Consider the following 14,172-nt stretch of genomic DNA (forward strand, 5'->3'; position numbering starts at 1 on the left):
CCATAGTTTGCCTTGTTCTAATTCTGGATAAGGATACGGAGCTTCCCTATCTGCCTTTCCACACATTGAGGAGATTTGATTCTTGGGTGTTACATCCATGTGGCTTTGTTTACAACTACATATGTTAAAATGAAGGTATCTCATGATCATTTAAAAAATTCATAATTATTGCTCTAATAACATTTGCATATTCCCTGGTGAATTTTAATAAATGAGAATAAAATGGTTTGTTTCAAGTGTTTAAGACTTCCAAAATTAAAATGGAAAGCAATGTTCTGACTCAGTCAACAAGGAATATAAATTAGGGGATATATTTCTAATAATATTCTAACAGACAGACAAAGGTTATAAATATTTTAAATATTACATTTAAAATTAACATGTTAATGTGAATGAGTGAAAAATATTCACATATTTTCCATTTTCTTTTGCTCTCTGTCTTTAAAATATCACTACTTGTTTTCTCATAAGCATTCTAAAACTTTCAGAATACGAGAAGGTACCCACTAAAGGGAAAAAATAAATGGAATTATTTTTTCAAAACTATAAATTTAAAATTTTTAAATAAAACAACCTTTATCACCTTCAAAGTACTCTCCATTACCCTTAACACATTTGTCATATTTGTGATTCCATTCTTGGAAACATTAAAAGTCATCTGTTCGGATGACTGACAGTACCTCCCTCATTATTTTCTTCACCTTCTATGTCGTCAAATTGCTGTCCTTTCATATCCCTCTGGATTCACGGACATAAAAAGAAGGTGCACAGAGTGAGGTCAGGTGAGTTAAGATGCATGGGGCCAGAGGGGCATGCTGTTTTTTCACCCCAAATTGGCACACTGAGATGGCTACCTGAGCAGGTGCATTGTTGTGGTGGCAGAACCAGAGTCCCATCTGCCACAAATAAGGTCTTTTTTGTGGCACAGTTACTCTATCATTTCAGAACCTCTAAATAGAAAGCTTGATTAATAATCTGACCTGGTGGAAGGAACTCCAAGTGGATTATGAGTCAACATTTTTGTCTTTTTGAGATGTCAATGGATGTCTAGAATGAGTTTTATCATCAATCGGCATTTTACCTTTCTTGAAATAAGAAAAGCATTCATACACTTGAGTTTCTGAAGCATATTTTCCAGGCAGGAAATAAAATTTCACAACTGCATCCTGTTCTCTTAAATTGGCCAAAAGAAAAACTGATTTCCAGTGATATTACTTCTACAAAAAAAAAAAAATTCACTGAGACCAGAAAGAACTTTCCCAGGTGACGCCACTGGGTGCGCTAAGAGCAAGTTACTCACCTACCAAGAAAAATGCATAGTGTGAAAGTTATGCCCAGTGGGGCTTTTTTCTCCATTTGGGGGGCGGGGGTTCCCCCTCTTTATATAAATGTCTTTTTAAAGTCCTTCAGTTTTCTAAAGTAAACTTCCCTTTTATTAAAATAAATGGCATTGCTGTTGAAGTGTAGACTCTTGTCCTTTTTAACAGTATGGGTTCGACCGTCCTACAAGTTGGATGCACACACGTGCCCTGTTAATTGCTAGCAGTGTTACGTGGTCAGGTTCAACGACTTCTCTGATCCTCAGCTTCCTTATTTATAAAACAGTAACAGGATCATTCGACATATAAAAAACAAACTTTTGAAAGGCAAGGATGTTACTTTGAGGACTAAGGTGCCATGGTCTTTTCAATTACCTCACACGCATGTGACCATGATAAGTTGGACACTGAATAAGGAAGACTGAAGAAGAGTCAACACATTTGAATCATGGTGTTGGCAAGAAAATATTGAGAATACAATGCATGTGAAGTGAATAAACCAATCTGTCTCAGAAGATGGGCAGCCATAATGCTGCTTGAACTTCATCTCATTTACTATGGGCATGATGGAGACCCGCCCCTAGAAAGGAATAGCACACTTGGTAAAGCAGAGGAGCAGAGACAAAGACGTCTTGACGCTCTGGTGCAACAATAGGATTGGACATAAGAACAGAGGGGGAGCGCGGCACGGGACTGGCATGTTGTGTCCTGTTTTACATGGGGTAACTGTAAGTCAGAACAGACATAAGGACACCGACAGCAGCAACAACCAATCCTACATATTTCATAAGGCTTTATCAATTATTCATTAAATGAATAACTGTACACAGATTTGTGTCTGGTGCCTTTTAAGTTTCAGGTAATTGTTAGTTCATGATATAAGTTTTCTTCTAGCTACTTTAACTTTCTGTGGTAATCTATTGCACTACTTGCTTGTCTTGATTTTCTCTGGGTGAAATATTGGAGTAAGTGTATGCTCATTGACTTTCTGGATTTTTTGGAATTCTATGTCGACTTAATCTTTCCACTGTATCTAAAACATACTTTAAAGTCTTTACATCATACTTTCAAGCAAAAAATACCTCTTAATCATTATTTTTACACATCGGTATCTAAGGAGATCCTCTCAATCTCTATTATTTCTAAATGCTTGCCCAATAAATTGATGTTGTAATATGGAATAATTCTTAATTACCTGGTTGTAAGCAAAAAATGCTTCTAATTAAACAACTGTTTTGAATAAATACAACTGTATTAGACATTTTATTGCTGCTAAATGATCCTTAGTCTTAGCATTCTGTGAGCAGCTATTTTTGAACCTGAAGTTCCACCCAAAATGAGGCACTGACATCAAGTAACAGAAAATATTGATACTGGTTCTTGGCTTCTTTAACAAGGAAACAGCAAAGGCCAGATATAAATTTCTTTTAAAAGAACCACTGAAAGTCCTTTACCTTTTTTTAAATGAGGTTTTCCTTATATATATTATTATTTATTTAATGAGTGCTGTTTTCTGAAACCTGATTCCAAGCTTTGATTTTGCCTCTATCAAAGTAATTATCTGGGATCGATATTTAGACTCATTAGTTTTGATTAAATACAAAGCTCTAGGGAACTATATGCTTTTTAACATGCAGAAGAAAGTTGCTATGTGATGGGATGTGCACACTGTGAAAGCAGTTTAATGCCCTGTTATGAGACAGTGCCTAATGCACGAGACATCTCTAGGTGGTTTTCACAGTATCATAGGAGAATTAACATAACGAATAATGACAAACACTTAAGTTAAGAGAACCACTGTGTCCTAATCTGTAGCTTGTAAAATCAAATTAGTAAATTAAAATTTGCATGTGAAGCAGTACAAACAATTCAGAACTGAGCTGTTTTACTAGTTCGTCTCCAAACTGAATAAATCACTTGGGTTTATTTTCAAATTATTTAATTTAAATAATTTTATTTAATTATGCAAAGCATAATTTACTTTAATAGTATAACAAATTATGAAAAATATCAATGAAAATGCTACTATAAGATTGTTATGACTCTTTTCTTGAGATGTTTAATCTGCATTTTTAATCAAAATTTGGAACTACCTGTTTCTGAAAGCAATAGCTTTTCATAATGCACCACATTTTAAAAAGATATACTAATCTATGTAAGAGAAAAAAACTGCTAACACTGAAAAGTGTAGTCTATCAAACATTAAATATGGTGCAATGGCCATTTTGTAGAGTTAATTAGTGAAATGGTGAAGCAATTATTAATCTCCAGAGTGGTCAATCGAATTTTCAGTAGAAATTGATCAAGCTTCTTCTGACTCAGAAACACCCTATGGCTAACTATTGATCAAGATTATATGATTATAATTCATATCCCACCCCCAGAGCACATGAAACAAATTATTTCAAAAGATTACTCAAAACATACACGCGATTGAGTTTAATAGAGAAAGTCTCACTAGTGTGAGTCTTGATTGGGTAGTTGCATAGGAAAACACACCTACCTGGCTAGGCTGAAGGCATCGTCGATCAAACCTGCTCGGTTACTGACTGAGAGAACCTATGAGGCCAACCAGAAAAATATTGTCCTGGTTAGAAATTTAGAATTAAAATCCAGGGTTCACATCTGAAAACGGATCTTAAAGAGAAAATCCAGAATTTACCTCATGGTTCCTTATTAACTGTTCAATTAATAATCTCCAATTCCTTAGGTCATAGTTGACCCTAAAGTATCCGGTTTGATTGATGTTCCCCAACAACCAGCTTCCTTTGCCCAGAGAAGTGATCCTGTGGTGCTCTACAAACAGCATGTTTTTCAGGATGAAATAGATTTAGATGTTAATGATATATAAAGTATATTTTCTTAATACCAAGTGTAAAGTTACTAATAATTATTATTGCTCAATTAAAAGCTAATCTTTCACGTAATCATTTGCATCTAGGATATACTAGTAAATGTTTAGTAGGTTATAACTAGCCTCTATTCCTGATAAAATCCCTATCCCCTACACATAATTGTTTTTTCAACATATATGTGACCTAACATGTACTTGTGTCTGTGTGACATAGACTATATATGCATATAGTATGATTAGAATGAAGGGAAAAGTTTTGAGAACTACATTCTCTTAACGCGTTCAGTAAGAAAGTTATTAAAACAATCGAGCTCATTTATTTCAGAGTCATGGGTGTTCCTTGCCTCTTCCTTGTGCTTTCCTGGAAATACTATAAATAACAGATGATGCAGCATCATCAATAACGCCGGAAAAAGAAACTGCATTTACTTAAGACTCTAATATTTCTACACATAATTAAAAACAAAGATAATAAATTCTGCTTATTGGAATCACCTTGGAAAATAGTAACTTGATTATATTAGCCAGGTAATTCAATTAAAGAAAGCAAGCTGGTAAAAACAATCTTATAACTTCTTACACATTTAACTCCTTCAAATATGGTACATATGGAGAATTCTATTCATTTTCAATTGTTTCCTTTTTTATTTACAAACCATAGGTCACAATTCCAATGATTTTGTACTTCATTGTGGATGCTTTCAGACCTTGTGTGTCCTAGAACCTGCATACTCTTTAAATAAAATATTTTTAATCTTTGTGCATAAATGTAAGGAAATATATGTAAGTGTACACGTATACATGTATAAAACCACTGCCACGGAGTCAGTTCTAACTCACAGTGACCCTATCGGGAAGAACGGAACTGCTGCTCCTGGTTATGAGGTCAGCTAGCCTCATCTTTCTCTGAAGGAACAGCTGGCTAGTTTGAACCAGCTTGCAGTCCAAATGCTTAGCTTGCTATGCCACCGTTTACTATAGCATGTGTTCATGTTCTCTATCTACAAAGCCTCCAGGATTCAGCAGAGCTTATGCTAAAACAGTGTCTCATGCCCAAGGGAAAAATAAATCATTTCCATGATAGCTCACACCAGAAAATGTATCACAGAGACCATGTGCAGCCCATTGGAGTCAGCTTAAGTCCATTGTCAATGTTTTTACATCTCAGACTCCAAGTCAGGTTTTCCTATTATTTCCCCAAGGACGCATTCAAACATATAGTTTTTGAATGGAATCTCTTTACATAGAGTCCATCAGAAAATAATTCTACCACAAAAGGTACCGTGGACAAAAGTGGTCATTAATTGCTCAAAACTGGAATGAAGTGGAAGATTTAGTCCAAACATGCCAGCAAGATGAAGAGGCACCTATTACAGTCCACTAAAATATAATCCCAAACTATTGAAAAAAATCTAATATTTAATGTTTCAAAGCACTGTACTTTGGCCACATTTACATGTAGTACCCGTGCAAACGAAGTTCAGACAGTTTTAATTCAATTGTCCAACACAGCTGAAAATAGTCCATCTCAGGTCTTCCACCATCTAGGCTTCTTTCTAGTCTGGTCTATGCTCCTGACACTACGTGGTATAGCGCTTTTACTATCATAAAATACACATTTTCACATTCCTTCTCTCTTTTTAATTTGATAGGAGAAATATGACAGTTAAAATAAACTAGAATAGGGGCAAGAAAGTCATGCCCGACTATACATCTATATACATAAATGTTTAAACTTCGATAGCATATTCCTTTTTTAAAACCACTTTACCTATAACCTGATGGACAAACAATGGTCTATAAGGTCCCTTTCAATGCTACAATTCAATGGAAGAGAAATGGTATACATTCTCTTAGGTTGACAATTGATCTCTAGTTTAATAGTGGTATGCAGAAGGAAAAGTCTATCAAGTTCTACTTTAGAGTATGAATGATTTTCTCTACCTATGAGACTTTATAATCTCCTTTTTTTCAAAACTTTAATGTTTATCCACACAATTGCTATAAAGAAGCTTTAGAATATCATCCCCATTTTATGGATGTAATGATGACAAGAGATATAGTTAACAAGAAAATGTGGCAAGTATAAAAAATAAAATTGAAACATTAAGGATACTGTTTCTGTTGATCAACTTTGACTTTATTTTCATGCATCTGTAAGTTCACAATGATCTATTCCTTATAAAATATTAAAATCATGTCTGAATTCACAGAATAAATTGGATCTCCCCACTCCTTAAGTAGTCACTTTATAGGTGATAATATTTAAAATTCAAGCCTCATATCTGAACATATAATTTAGGGTTTTACAGGTTTCAAATTGTCATGATTTATAATTATTAAATATAATTTAAAAGTTATTTCATGTTCATCTTTTATATAAATCTCATGTGATATAATTGGCTCTTGTTTTTAAATCAATTTTATTCAAAAATTTAAATCTATACTCAAATTAAAATAATATGTATGTATAAATGATAAAAGCAATTCTTACCCCTTTTATGTAGTCTGGTCAGTAAAAAAGAAGGAAAGGAAATAAAAGGCAGCCATCTCCTGCTTTTAAGCATGCCATTATTAAGCTGATAACTAAAACCTGAAGGTTATTACTGTTCGTGAATATTTTTATGTCTCTGGTATAAGTGAAATCTTTAGAGAAATAATCCCTGGCAAGATATAGTAATACATTCTTAAATACCTTTTCAGTTCTAGTTAATTATATCCCTAAAATATTCTTCAAATTAACTAATGGCAAGCAATGAATTTTAAAGTGTTCTTTTTCCATGGCCTCGTGATGTACAGTGCATGATGAGAACCATAAAAAATTATGGAAGCTATATTTTGAGGGTCGGTAATAATAATTAAAATTTCTATTTGGAATGTTCCCAAAATGACACAAGTCTTAGGCCATATCAAAACACAGAGCAGTTAATACTTTAAAATATTTTAGTTCTTATCATTCATTTACCACCACCACACACCCAACACACACACCCAACACACACACCCCAGGACCAAAAGAAGAAGGTGATATATTCTTTACACACTTGGCTGGCTGCAGATGTACAAAAAGAAATGAGAAGAAATGAGAAATGTCTACGAGGATAACAAAACTGGAAATGCACAATAAACTCTGTGATAACTTAGGTGGACTTCCTCCCTAAACTTGTAAGAGAATTAAATGAGATAATGTTCTTTAGCTCTTTAAGAGTCACTGGCATGCACCCAATGACAAAGTGTTACATAACTAAGAGATCGCCCAGACAGCCTAACAAAACTTTACAATTTTACCCACGGTAAATAAGGGTGTGCTCATGAGAGGAGTATTAAAAATAGAATAACAGAAGAAAATCACAGCCCTAGACCTAGCTCTTTACCTAATTTGCCAACTGACTTGATCCAAGTTACCATCAAATTGTAATAAACTCATTTAGAAGATGGGGATTAAAATCATATTGCTTCTAAGGGCTTCTGGGTCTCAAGTAAGCCAATGCTGAAGGCAAAGGTGAGAGCACTTCAGCACTAGTTTAGTGTTTACTGACCTTTCAGAGCCACTGTCTACTCTATTCTGACTGTGTTCTTTCCTAAAATGTAACTGAATGTATTGCCTTCCACTCTTGGGTAAGCAAATATCCAGTAAATATGCAAGCTATTACATTTATAATGCCTAGATTATTGGTATTTTCTCAGTGAAAATGAAAGAGAGAAAAAATTTTGGCTCTTTCTAATAACTTAAAAATTGACTTAATACTTTAGGTAGCGTTTTATGTCATCTTTAGAAATTATTATATATTTATCCAAAGGGCTTCAAAAATTTAACTCTCAAGAAAATATGATGATAATCAAATTTAAACTTTATAATTAACTATGGCCTTGTGTGAATATATGTGAAATAAAATCTTTACTGACCATGAAAAATTACAAAACATTGATCTGGTTGTTGTCATTAAAATTTGGCATTTTTTTACATGTGTTTATAACAATTGACCAATGCGCTTTGCTCCCTGGCTTAATGAAGATACTTTTCATGTACATTAGTTGGTTTGTTTTGAATAAAATAGGAGATAACATATAAAAGAAGTTGAGGTTAACCAATCTTTTCTTTTTACCTAATTATAGTGTGGTGTCAGGTATTTACTAGGCCTCATCGAAGTTTAGGACTTCAAGAGAAGATGGTACATAGGTAAAATGAGACTAAAAAAGGCAAACTAGAAAGATGACTTTTATTTTTAGCTTCACTGGTAATCGGTCACCCCAATTTGTGCATTTATAAAGCATTTATAAGGCCTTCAAGTGACATGTGGAAAACTTACTTGCTATTGAGTAAACACTTGACAGTATTGAGCAACCTTAAGTATTAAGTGTTACCATGTTCGTGTCAAATAGAAAACACTGCTGGGATTGAAACAAAAGGACACCTTACACTCTGATATGTGTGCAGTGCCTGACTTTGGGGTGGGGATGTGCCACTCACAATACCCCCTTCATAAATAGCATCCCCTAGAGTTTTAAAGCGTATACCTGTGCAGTTGTTCATAGCAGTTCTTCATATTAACATTGGTGATATTTAAGGCAAACATGTTGAAAGAATGGACTGTCATTATCCTGATTAATAACTCAAGATGAAGCAATCTCTCAAGTACAACCTGTATTGGTCAAGGGAAAGCTTATGGTCTTCCCAAAAAGGAGAAAGTAAAGGGTAAAGAGGAAATACCTTCTCCAGCAGGTTTCCAGTAAGAACAGACTCCCTATAGCCCTCACCTTCTAAGCTGAGTGTTTAGACTGATTCAAATATATAATCAGTAAGTACTTCTATATTTCTTTAACTTTCTCATTTCCACTCTACATTTCAAAGGGATATGTCGTAGTTTATTTCTGAAGATTATTATGTCTCATGTTTCTAAGAAATGTATGGAGGGATGACATAATTCAAATCGTTGGACAATTACAACTCCCTAGTTTCATTCACCATGTAATAACATATTATGTAGTCAAGTAAAGGTGCTTCATGGGGATAAAAGAGAATTATAAAGGAAAATAAGATAGTAAGTGTGAATTCAGAATCACGAAATAAACGCTAACTCAAAGCAATTAAAAGAACAAATTGTAATGAGTTATTTTAAAGGAGAAGAAACCAATAAATGTTACAGTCAGCATTTCAATGTATCACCACATTACATGTGAATGTCTTATATACAATAAATGTGAATGGAATTGTAACTCTTTATAATATGCAGTTTCATATTAAAATTACAGTAACACGAAATTATGAGTAACCTTCACCCCTGGGAATTACAAGTGTTTATGTTTCTGATAGTCAGATTACATTCTGGATTCAGTACATTTTGCCTATATGCAGCCATGCATCTATTTTGAGTACTTAACTGTGCCATGTATGAAATGAAACAAACATTTGTTTATTTACTTAAAACAAAAGATATATGCTCAAAATGATGTTTATAGCATAAAGAATTAAAATACATTAACAGCATTGGTGAAAGCAGCAAGGGAAAAAAAGGCGAAAAATTTGACCTTCCTCGTTCCACTGAAGTGTTCATAGAAGATGATCATCGCCTTTTCTCCAACTCGCTGGGAAGCGGAGCAAAAGGAACCCTCATGTGGACCCTGCTGTCCATGAAGGACTTAGAAGGGACTCAAGTACTGTTCTGTGAGTGAATGCAAATAGGCCCCTCTCCTGTTTGGCGCCATTTACACAGACAATAAGGAGCCCTGGTGGTGCTGGGGTCAAAGAGCAACAGCTGCTAACTAAGCGTCCTTGGTTCAGTCTCACCGCTCCTCTGGGGGAGAAAGAGGACACCGGTGTCCTGTGCGTGCAGGTACAGCCTGGGACACCCTAAGGGGCAGTGCTCCCGTGTCCGAGGACTGCTGGGAGTTGGAATCTATTTGACAGCACTGGGTCTGTGGGTAGAAAGACAACGAACTGGCTCTTCTCCCTGCACCTTGAGGTTTGACCCCCAAAGGGTGCACTTTGAGGACAACTCTAATCCTCTCCCTTCAAATCCAATAATTATAATTATCTAATCCCATGAAGGATATTGCTTCTCTGGTCTCTAAAAGAGATAGTCTGAAAACGCAGACTGTGGAATGGGATTAAAACTGTTGCCTCAGTTTCAATTTGTGAGACACTGCTCTAATGGGAGTTCTGCTTACATTTTAATTAAATGTGTGATTATAAAATTATACAGTTTAAAACAGCTACGATGAGATCTACAAAAGTATTTAAATGTTTTCTCTTCACCATGAAAGGAACGAATAAACAAGAATTATATAGGCAGGGTGAAATTGGATGAGTCAGAAATTATACCGAAGAGATGCTCTTATGCTTTCTTATCTTGTAGAGGTGATTATCATTCTTCCATCTTCTCTTTCTAGTTTGTCTTTATGCACATTTTTATAACCCCAGAAACCAGAGGTTAAGTTGCTGAACAATTATCTGAAACCAATTGTCCACAGGGGAGAATGTATATCTTACCTGATTTGTTAGACACCCAAATAATTGCTTCTGAAGACACATGGCTTCTATTTCCTACCACAATGGTTAATGGAATCTGCCACAGGTAGCTGCAAAATAGAAGAGTAGCTTTAAAAATTCAAATTGGTGTTCATTTGAAAAACATGCATCTTCAGAGTGATTTTTATTAATGCTTTTTAGGGAAGCTACCAAAAACAACAATAAAAAAAGCACTCAGACATCAAAGTAGATTCTAATTCATTGTTTCTATCTCACCAAGAAGACTGTGCACTCAGAAGTTTTCTGTCAATGTAGAAGAGATCTCCTAATAATATACTTTGCCAAAAAAACCCCAAAATGTTTGCATTAGGAGTTAAAAGTGGCTAAATACTACAGTATATATTGATTTGAATCTTAAAATAATTCATTTCTATTGCTTTAATATTAAACACTAGTGATTTTATGTATTCACATTTCACCAATTTCTCCTTATTTATTTTATAACTGTTCAGAGAGATATTTTATTATATTTCCATAAGGTTAATATGGCACACATAAGGTGATTCAGGCAAAGAGAATAAAACAAGACTGACAAGATCCCCCTAAAATCCATATAAACACAATGCACCCGACAGGGCACACCTAATGTCCTGCTGATTTAAATGAAATTTCCAAATGGATTGGCCAAGCACCACCGATACTTAATGTTCAATTGTGGGTCAGAGTTATAAAAGAGAAACATTTTATAAGGTTTGCCTTTTATAGAAATAAAAATCAGGCCTATATGTTTACATAAAGTATCTATTTAATCTGAAAGGCTAACCAGTTAATGATAGATTATTTTACATTGCGTTCAAGCATTATATTTTATTTTCTTGAAATATAACCTGATTCCTTCAACTTATCATTGTGCTATTGCTAAGCAGCTGGAAGTTCAAAGCTAAGAACTGTCCCACGGGAGGAAAGTGGGGCAATCAGCAACTGTACACGTTTACAGGGTCAGTAACCCTATGCAGGGTCATGACGAGTCAGAATGAACTTGCTGATGTGGGCCTGTCTTGTTGTTTTAGTTTGCTTTTATCATTGTCATTGGCAAGACTGTACAACAAGCGAGCAATGAGTATTAAAGTCATATATTTTATTTGTGATATAAGAAGTTATACTGTGTCAGCTTCATAACTGGAGAGCGACTGAAGAACTGAGAACCAGGGGAGACGTGGAGTGACTGATCATAAAATGGGCGTCTTTCTGGAGATTTGGGAAGAGCAGTGCTGAATCGGTCCCTTGACACATAATTGTTTTATGTGTCACAGAGTTCATTTCTCACACTCACAATTAATACATGGGAATTCATCAAGAGTAATATGTCAGATGGAAAAGAGGAAAAATTCATTATGTCATAACAACTGCTATCTCCAAAGTCAAAAGTCAAAAGGCCATCCTTGACATTCTGAATTTTAAATGATAAGCTGAACTTAATCAGAGAAACATTTCTGAGTGCCAACCATGTGAAGGTACCATGTTAGACTGTAATTGACTCCACATAATCCATCATGAAAGAACCAATTTATTGTAGCCTAACCTGGTTCTTTGGATAGAAGTTAGTGAACAAAACAATTTATGTTCCTTAAGAGAGACCTCGACGCATGCAATGAAAAACATGTGATAAATATATGACAATGGACACACCATGGGAACATCACAGCCAGATTATTTTATTATTTTTTAAACAGCATTCCTCACCAAAGATAATTAATCTATTTTGGTTAATTGGAAAAATAAGTTAAGAGGCAATAGTACCTGGATCTAATCTAAATGCTGTATCTAATTTTCAATTTAAAACACAAGTTTATTTTTTGTGTGTACTTGCAAACACTAGATATTGGAGACATTCAATTAATTACTCTCTGTAATTAGACCGAAAGGAACTGGGTGGAGTATAAGTAAAATGAAAGACCAAATCAATTTCTCTGTAAGACATAGACTAACTTTATGAACAAGACTTTATAGGTGTATATCTTCCACATTGAATTGACGATCTAAATTGTGAAGCCAAACAGATGTTAATTAAAAAGCAAACAATATATACCACTGAAAACATCTAAAGACCCTCTAAATAAGTCTTAAGACTGTAGTAGTATGTAATATTTTAAAAACTGATTAGAAAAAATTAATGTGTGTAGTTAGATTATGTTCTTGTTGTTTCGGTTTAACTGATAATTTGGATATCATATTTTAAGTAACAATAGAAAAATTTCAAAAAATATATCCCTTTCTTCAGTAGTTCTTAAGAATTCTGATTGTACTAACATGGAAAAGAATTGGTACATTTTAAAAAGTGGAATGAGAAAAATCACACCCAGGAGTTGCTACTAACATTCACGAAGCATTGATGCACACAGGGAAACCCTCCAGGGACTGCTGCAGGCGGGGCCCATAAGGAAAGGGTGAGTGTGCGGACACACAGAATGCCCTGTCGCCCAAGACTCCCAGGAGGTGCCCCATGCATCAGGTGGTATTAGTTAACAGGGAAATGTATTAAATTTATAATGAAATAAAGGAAAAACAAACTACGAAAATTCACAACTTCCTGTGTACCAAAGTCCTACCAAGTATTTGATGCACTTAAACACATTACTAAATATATGCAATTGTTAGAAATAGCAAAGATTCATTCTTCCTCTACTTAACAGCTAGGATGTACATTTATTACACATGGAAAAATAATTACTTTACACATTTAAAATGTTCCAGGTAAGAGGTAATGATAATTGTCCCACAGAACAATCATGGCAAAGCGAAAGTCATGATCAGTAAAGCTGAGTGCTTTGGGACCTGCGGCTGGCCTGTAGAGTGGGGCGCCTTTGGCCACTTAACTGGGTTTGCTGATGCACAGAGCTGGAGCTAAGTGCTTTGGGCTGAACCTTACACAGGAGTGCCATGCTTGCTGGGTCTTTGTTATCACCTGGAAGAGAACTTGGTGACTTCTCCTGACAGGACAACCATGTCCTATGTATTTTTCACCTTTATTGTATGTAACCTATAAACTTCCTTAAATTAAACCCTTTAATCTCAAATATTGTCTGTGAGTTCCCAGTTGCCCCTCCAATGAATGATCCAAGTCAGTAGGTGAAAAGTTGAGAGCCGTGGGAAACATTTATTTTAGCACGTCAGCAATGTCTCTTCTAGAGACCTCGGAAGGCTTGTACAAGGAGCAGACAGACTTGATTTTCAAGCTTTAACTGAACATTAATATAAATGAAGTAATAATCTAAGTGGGAAATAGTAAATTCTCATCTAGAGATGGATTCTGTCCTACTAGGAAAATTATTTTTTGTTGTTTTTTTTAAAATCTTTTTATTGGGGCTCATAAGGCTCTTATCACAATCCTTACATACATCAATTGAGCAAAGTACTCTTATACATTCGTTGCACTCGTCATTCTCATAATTCACCTTCCACTTGGGTTCCTTGAATCAGCTCGGTTTCCCTTTTTTTCCCCCGTCCCCCTCCCTGGTCCCACCCCTGGT

At 35.0% G+C, this 14,172-nt stretch overlaps 1 protein-coding gene across 1 annotated transcript in view; it reads right to left on the reverse strand.

Moving 5' to 3' along the window:
• TRHDE (thyrotropin releasing hormone degrading enzyme) overlaps positions 1–14,172 on the reverse strand; it is a 524,500-nt gene that overhangs the window by 103,461 nt on the left and 406,867 nt on the right. The window contains exons 10-12 of the mRNA XM_075551269.1: positions 10,664–10,752; positions 3,982–4,115; positions 3,823–3,878 (exon numbers count right to left, since the gene is read on the reverse strand). Coding sequence (XP_075407384.1) covers positions 3,823–3,878; positions 3,982–4,115; positions 10,664–10,752 — 279 coding nt within the window. The remainder of the gene's footprint in view (positions 1–3,822; positions 3,879–3,981; positions 4,116–10,663; positions 10,753–14,172) is intronic.

Source organism: Tenrec ecaudatus, chromosome 6 (genome assembly GCF_050624435.1).
Source record: "Tenrec ecaudatus isolate mTenEca1 chromosome 6, mTenEca1.hap1, whole genome shotgun sequence".
Lineage (NCBI taxonomy): Eukaryota > Metazoa > Chordata > Mammalia > Afrosoricida > Tenrecidae > Tenrec > Tenrec ecaudatus.